Raw genomic sequence first — 7,044 nt, 5'->3', positions numbered from 1 at the left:
GGATTGATGACGATGACGCCTGCACGCCTGGCGAGATCCTCTTTAGAGTGATGTGAGTGGGGTATTCTATGTGTGTCAACCGGCGGTTGTGATGGTTTTCGCTCGATTTTCCATACTGGGTAATCTGGTTTTCGCTCGGTTTTCCCTAATTAACCAAGCAAATCTTTTCTTCCTAATGAATGCGGGAATCCTACCATTTCAAAAATACATCCACATATACACTTTTTCTTATGAACCGATGCACGCACACCCTATCAATATGAGCATCTCAAGAGATTGAGCCGACACATCATCTTTAGATCGAGTTACATGAGATTTAACTAGTACTCCCTCTAATCCGTAATAAGCATCACGGTTTTGAACTAAGTTTAGTCTAAAACCGCGACACTTGTTTTGAATCAGACGAAGTAGTATAGTTCTCATCTAGATGAGATGAGAATTAGCAAATCCGATTGTATTAATAGCGTGTCGCGCTTTGCTCTGTTGCGCTCTAGTGCCGGGTTCGGCTCGGAAAATATTTCCATTCAGCAATATGCCTCCGAATCGTAAGCTGAATTCCCAGATTCAGTGTCTCTCTCCGCATCATATTGCCTTCATGCAGTCAGCACCGTGCGAGGGCGATTGACAGTACCTTCTGCTCCCAGTACAGGGCCAGAAGCTGAAATCGTACTCACCAGTGAAGAGACTCGCGGTGAAAGATCGCCTGCAAGGCCTCTCAATCGGCCGGCGCTGATGGACAAGAACCTGCGGTTGCTCGACAAGACAAGGGGCGAATTGCCTGGTGAGTCAGCTCGGCGTCACTACCTGGAAAAGCACAGGAAAGTTTCTTCTCCCTGATGAGAAATGTAATAACCTAATGTTCCCTTTTGGTCGCTGGTTAGGTTTGCTTTTTGCCGGTGGTAAACCGAAAAACTGAAGAAGCTCGCCGGCTGTCTTCCGTTACCCCAGTGGGCATCCCCTATCTTTGTAAAAAAGATGATAAAAATTGATAGAGATTTGTGGATGCAGCCATGCAGGTGTTTGCCACTGATCTATCCGTGACAAAATTTTGAAGACAGACTTGCTAAAATCAGCATTCAGGGTTGACACTTAGAAATAAGGTTTCATATAATGCTTCTCTAGGCGTGTTATTTTTTTATATTATTTTGAATCGCGCACTAGGCATTTTACTTGACTGCATATCTATTTTTTTTCTAGAATACGCATGAGTATGTGTATCATATATGACTGCATATCTTATGACAGCTGTTTAATAATGCCTTTGCGTCATTCCAGATATTGGCTCCAGGATGCTCAAAAGTTCCTCTTTGAGATCATTACTGACTATTCTAAGAAGACAACTGCAGCTAGCCCATGAAGTTTGATTGCTGTGGAGAGTGTTCTTCCAGAGGAACAGTTCATGCTGATTTCGCATCGTCATTTTCTAACATGGTTGAACATCTTCATTTGATTAATGTTAACCCACTCTCAGGATTTCAACTATGTGGCGTATTGCTTTTTAACTATCAGTTTTCTTTAGGTGAAAGGGAACATGAACAATGATTGAACAATAAGTTAGCAGATACTTGGATGAGAAACTTGAGCCTGGAATATGTTAGTGTCAGCATGAAGCATGTCTTTTAACAGGTTTCACTTTAAAGCCTTGCAACATCAAAGTTGATACTTTCAAGGAAATCCGTAGCATGCACACAAAGATAACTCTCATTTAAACAGAACCCAGATAATTATGCTACAAAGTCAAACAAATTGATATTTCAAGGCAAACCAAGTAGGAAGGCAGTAGAGCAACAAGGTTGACAATGTTGGATGGTATAAATTATTCACGTGTTGTGGCATGCCAACAGCTTAGGGTGATAATTCTTTTCTCAAAAATGGTGATTTCGAGACCCGGCAATTCAATACTTCACAAAGGGTACAAAAGGAATGAAAGAATTGAGCTCTATGAGGCGGAAGAGCATCTGTCTTTGAGTTCAGTCTACAATTTGCACACTACATTCTTCCACAAGGATCATCAATAAAGGGGAAAGGTACTCAGCACTCTCATATTACGCCTAACTGGTTCCTCGCCTTTTAACTTGCAGTGCCTCCCATCACCAGGTGAAAAAGAATGCACCGATGCTTCCCGTAAAGACTCTATTTCACAACGCTGATCTTTTGCTACAGCTAATACGAGAACTCGTGCCCTCTCAGGGATATGTATTTCTTCATCCATATGGCAATATCTTCGGCACAGGCCTGGGCCTGTGGCGTCTTGAGGAACACATCAAGTGTTGCGAACTCATGGACTGTATCTTTGTAGTCGAGGACTGGCGCGTCCACATTTACCTTGCGGAGTTCCTCGGAGTAAGCAATTGCTCTGTCCCTCATACAGTCGTGTTCCGCAACGATTGTCAAGGTTGGAGGCATGCATTTCAGTGGCGGGCCTCCTCTGCCTGGGGCCAGGGGGTTGGCAGCAGGATGGTCCAAGCTGAACTCTTTCTCTGATAAAAGTAATCTCCAGGCAAGTAAGCATGTGGATTTGTCGTAGAAGTATGAGTTCGCAAGCCTTATTTCCGAGTGTGTTGGAACACTTCCTATGAAGAAGGGATACATCAGAACCTGTGCAACGACCTTGACTGGCTCAAATTGCTTTGCATCTTCCACCGCTTTCCTAGTGACAAAATCAGCAATGTTGGCACCACAGCTTACACCAAGTAGGACACATCTGCTCCAAGGAAAAGACGGGTGATCTGGTCAAACTCCAGCAACACAAATGTACAACAGTTAAAACAAAAGGATTTACAATAAATTACTAGATATATTCTTTTGTCTCTTAGGTAGAAGGCAAGAACCATTTAATGATGTTACCAAATATGCAGCTATTCTATTTGAAATTAAATTGAAGTGGGCACTTAATCTGTTGAGGGGTCTAAACTCAGGTAGGTGTGATACACCAAGCAACCAAGGTTTGAGATGATGACAGTCCATCAATATGTACATCACATTTAAGAGATCACGGACATAATAAAAAGGCACGAAAAAGGTACTAATTTCATCAGGTTCTACTGAAATCATAGTTAAAATAAAATCTTCATTATAGGTAAGGAAGCAGACCAGAGTAAGTTTTAACTGATCTATTCGATCCGACAGTTCAGTGCAATTCAATTTCATTAATATGTTAGGTCAATAAACATGACCAATAAAGAATCCCAGAATCAGTAATATGAAAATTGCATGCCTTCACTAGTGTTCAAGGTTATTGGACTGTGGTGACATCATTAGCAGTTATTTACTCAACATATACTACCTACCGAAATATAGAACTTTGTTGAAAACATGTGCCCTAGAAAATTTCACCAAGAAAAGGCCTATCCACATGCCAACGGTCAAGCAAATCTTGTAAAGTTGCATTGACATCTTCAAAATGTCAACATCATTTGGAGAATGTAATCCTGGCAAATTAAATCAACTAATATTTGGATATTTGATGCTTCTATGCTGTGAGCCTGTGTACCCGATCAGAGTGCACACAAAAAGCTAAGGTGCACGCAAATGGTAAGATATAACAGAAAGTGCACACCATATGTTAAGTGAGTATAACTGTCAGCTGGTAAACATTGAATCTTCCCCAGTCAACATACTCATGAGCTCTAAACCTGCTGCCAGTCAGAAATTGCAACTCGAGGGGAAATGTCGTACTCATGGTCTCTAAACCAATGCTAGTCAGAAATGGCAACTCGAGGGGAAATGACATACTCATGAGCTCTCTCTAAACCTGCTGGTAGTCAGAAATGGCAACCCACGGGGAAATGGCATACTCGTGAGCTCTCTCTAAACCTGCTGCTAGCCAGAATGGCAACTCACGGGGAAATGACATACTCATGAGCTCTCTCTAAACCTGCTGCTAGTCAGAAATGGCAACCCACGGGGAAATGATATATTCGTGAGCTCTCTCTAAACCCGCTGCTAGTCAGAAATGGCAACCCACGGGGAAATGATATATTCGTGAGCTCTCTCTAAACCCGCTGCTAGTCAGATCTAATAGACTAGGGAACTATATCTTCATCGTTTTGACATGTTCACTTGACTAGCGCAATTCTCATTTGCGGTTTCTGAAATAATGCTGGTGAATCACAAACAAGAACTTCCATTGAAGAAATGAAATAAAAATTCCTATCGCTTGACTTGCCCACTTTTGGACAACTTCACACTGCAGTATTATGTTCCTTGGCCATTTAGTAAAGTAGAAGTAGCAAGAAATGCAATTACAAAACGAGAGATTACAGAATCGAATTAAATTATACCTTGCCGGATCACCATGCGCAGCGATCCAGGGCTCGACGGTGGAAGCACCGAACGTGTCCACCCCGCCCCCAACCTTGCTCATCATGGCGAGATTGGCCTGCTTGGCGATCCACCTAAGCACCCTGACCCCGTCATCAAAGGCGGCGGGGTAGCGGCTCTCGGGCGCGAGCCTGTAGCCGACGGCGACGACGATGGCGTCGCAGAACTTGGCGACCCGCCTGCAGAAGGCGTCGTTGGAGGCGGAGCAGTTGCTCCCGGTGACGAAGCCGCCGCCGTGGAACTGCACGACGATGGGCAGCCTGCGGCGCGCGGAGGCGGCGGCCCGCGGGGAGGAGACGGCGTGCGGGAGGTAGCCCCGGTAGGGCGCGCCCGCCTGGCCGGCGGCGGGGTCGCTGGCGCGGCGCGGGTGGAGGAGGTGCGGGTGGTGCGGCGGCGGCGTGGGGAGGAAGATGCGGAGGGAGAGCGCCGAGTTGGGGTCGATGTGGAGGTCCTTGGAGGCGACCCCGTCGGCCGCGGAGAAGGCCGGGTTGGCCGGCGCCGTGGCCTCGTCGGCGCGGCAGGAGACACCGAAGGCGGCCGCGTCGCCGTCGCCGTCGGCGCCGGCGGCGGCGGCGGCGGCGAGCGACTGGAGGCGGTGGCGCAGCAGCAGCTTGAAGAAGACGCTGTAGATCTTCACGCCGACGCTCGGCATGGCTCGCCCGCTCCCGCCGCCGGTCACCGCCCGGATCCGCGCATCACAGGGAGAGGTAGACGGGACGGCGCCCGGATCTGCTCGATCGCCGCCGACGGGTTCGGCCGGGAGGAGGTCGGAGCTGGCGGAGGCGCGATTGGAATCGGGCGCGGAGGGGGTTAATGGGGCCGGATTGGATTGGATCGGCTCGGCTCCGTGCGGTGTTGGAGTGGTTGGGGCGAGGGAAAGCAACCGCGATTGGTAGGGTGGCTATCTGGATGGATGATGGCAGCGCAGCAGCGTGGTGTGGTGTGGTGGTATGGTACGGGAAACAGGAGGAAGGAAGAATGGAGAGGGAGGTGGGTGAGGGAGAAGCTAGCGAGGAAGGAAGGAAAAGACGGGGAAGCGATGGAGGATTTTTGGATGGTTGCTACCAGGCAGGCAGGCGTCGGCCGCTTCCCGAACGTGACCACGGTCTCTCTCGCCCCCCTGCGCCTGTGGCCTGTGCTGTTGCTGTGCGTTCGTCGTTCAAATTCAAACCCCGCCTGGTGGTACAGTAGTGGATTTTTCTTCCCCTCCTTGCGAGGTGGTGGTGGTACTAGTACTAGCCTGGGGTTCGCTCTTTGCAGTTTCCGTTCTCACATTTCGCCTGGTGGAGCGAGTATAATTCGGCAGGTTTTTTTTATCTCCAACAACGTGGAGTGCATTAAACGGTGCAGGTACGATGCCTGCCTACTCCCAGATTCCATCGTTTCACGTGAAAGCGTGTGTGTGTCCCAGCGGAAGCACTTCTTTATGCGAAACGATTGCCCTTCATTTTCTCCTTCTCTGTTGTGTCGGTGCTAGTCGTAGCCTCCGTTTTCTATGCTAATTTAGCCTAAGCAATTCAGCTGGAACAGAGGCAGATAGCTTTCCGGAAGGCACGTATAGAAATCCTCGTCCATGGCAACGGTCAACGCCGGATTGCACGCCGGAGGATCCATCAGCTGAGAACAACCAGATATGTATTATCCGTCTCCGTCCGCCGTCGCAAAGATCGCGAGTCCCCATCGATCGGTTTCCTGTTCCTGAAACCGTGTGGCGTCCCGCGGCACGGCACGGCGCGCGCGTAGATAGGGCCTCACCGTTCCGTTCGCCCGCTGGCGGAACGGTTCAACGGACCGCACGGGCACCAGCTACGCATCGGTCGCAAGAAACAGGCCAAGGCACGCGCTGCAATTTCGCGACCGCGTCGTACATCGGGCAGGCAGGCAGGCGCCTCGACGGCGTTGGAAGCCAGGCCAGCATCGGCCCGGTCCGGCGCGCCATTCACGGAGAGCGTGTGCGTGCCCGCGTACGTACGTTACGTATGTGAGATCGGTGCGTGGCCGATCGTGCATGGATCTGCAAGGGTGCAACTGCAAACGTCGGTGCCAAGGTTATCTTATGTATAGTACCTACTCTGCACGTCGCGCGGTGGGACACGAACAAAAAGGCCGTGAACAAGAACCCAGCATGCATGCATGACCGTGAGGTGCTTATTCTCGTGCTTACGTTGTTGAAATTCAAACCCCGGGCAGCGAACCAAAACCACCGTCTTCCGACCCCTCCCGTCTCCCCGCGAGCCATATCCTCCCCCCCCCCCCCCCCCCCCCCCCCCCGCGGCGGCGAGGCACCCCGGATATGGCTCGGGTGGTGTCGGCAACTTCTGTGGCAGGGGGGCGGCGGCGGCGAGGCTCGGCTGGCGGGTCCTAGCGGGCTGGTTCCGACGTGGCCTCGCTGCCTACTGCGTGGTGTTGAGGAGGAGCGGCTCGGACAGGGAACGGCGACGCCACCAGTGGCGGTGCCAGGAATCCAATCATGTGTGGTCAATTGAATGTTGTGTAGTCAAATGTATGCATTTATAATATTTTTTGGCATAATTTCTACTTGATATTTGTAGTTTTTGTCATAAGCTGTGTATTTAATTGACTCCCCAGCTTAAGTGTGGCTTCGCCACTGGACGCCACCGACGTACCTTCTGCAGCGCGACGGCGAGAGCTTTACGAACATTCCAGGGCCCGCAGTATGCTCCTGCTATTGCGTCCGGTCAGTTACCGTCATTGATGGTG

The 7,044-nt window shown here is 49.9% G+C and overlaps 1 protein-coding gene across 1 annotated transcript; it reads right to left on the bottom strand.

Moving 5' to 3' along the window:
* Positions 1-1,793: 1,793 nt before the first annotated feature.
* On the bottom strand, positions 1,794-5,519 carry LOC109781108 (probable carboxylesterase 16). The gene is made up of 2 exons (XM_020339690.4): positions 4,284-5,519; positions 1,794-2,704 (listed from the first exon to the last, which is right to left on the bottom strand). Exons 1-2 carry the CDS (start codon positions 4,973-4,975, stop codon positions 2,164-2,166), a joined length of 1,233 nt encoding a protein of 410 aa, XP_020195279.1. The 5' UTR covers positions 4,976-5,519; the 3' UTR covers positions 1,794-2,163.
* Positions 5,520-7,044: the final 1,525 nt, after the last annotated feature.

The sequence above is a fragment of the Aegilops tauschii genome, chromosome 3, assembly GCF_002575655.3.
Source record: "Aegilops tauschii subsp. strangulata cultivar AL8/78 chromosome 3, Aet v6.0, whole genome shotgun sequence".
In the NCBI taxonomy this organism is placed as follows: domain Eukaryota; kingdom Viridiplantae; phylum Streptophyta; class Magnoliopsida; order Poales; family Poaceae; genus Aegilops; species Aegilops tauschii.
The sequence above is the reverse complement of the archived record's forward strand: the minus strand, read 5'-3'. Positions and strand labels throughout refer to the sequence as shown.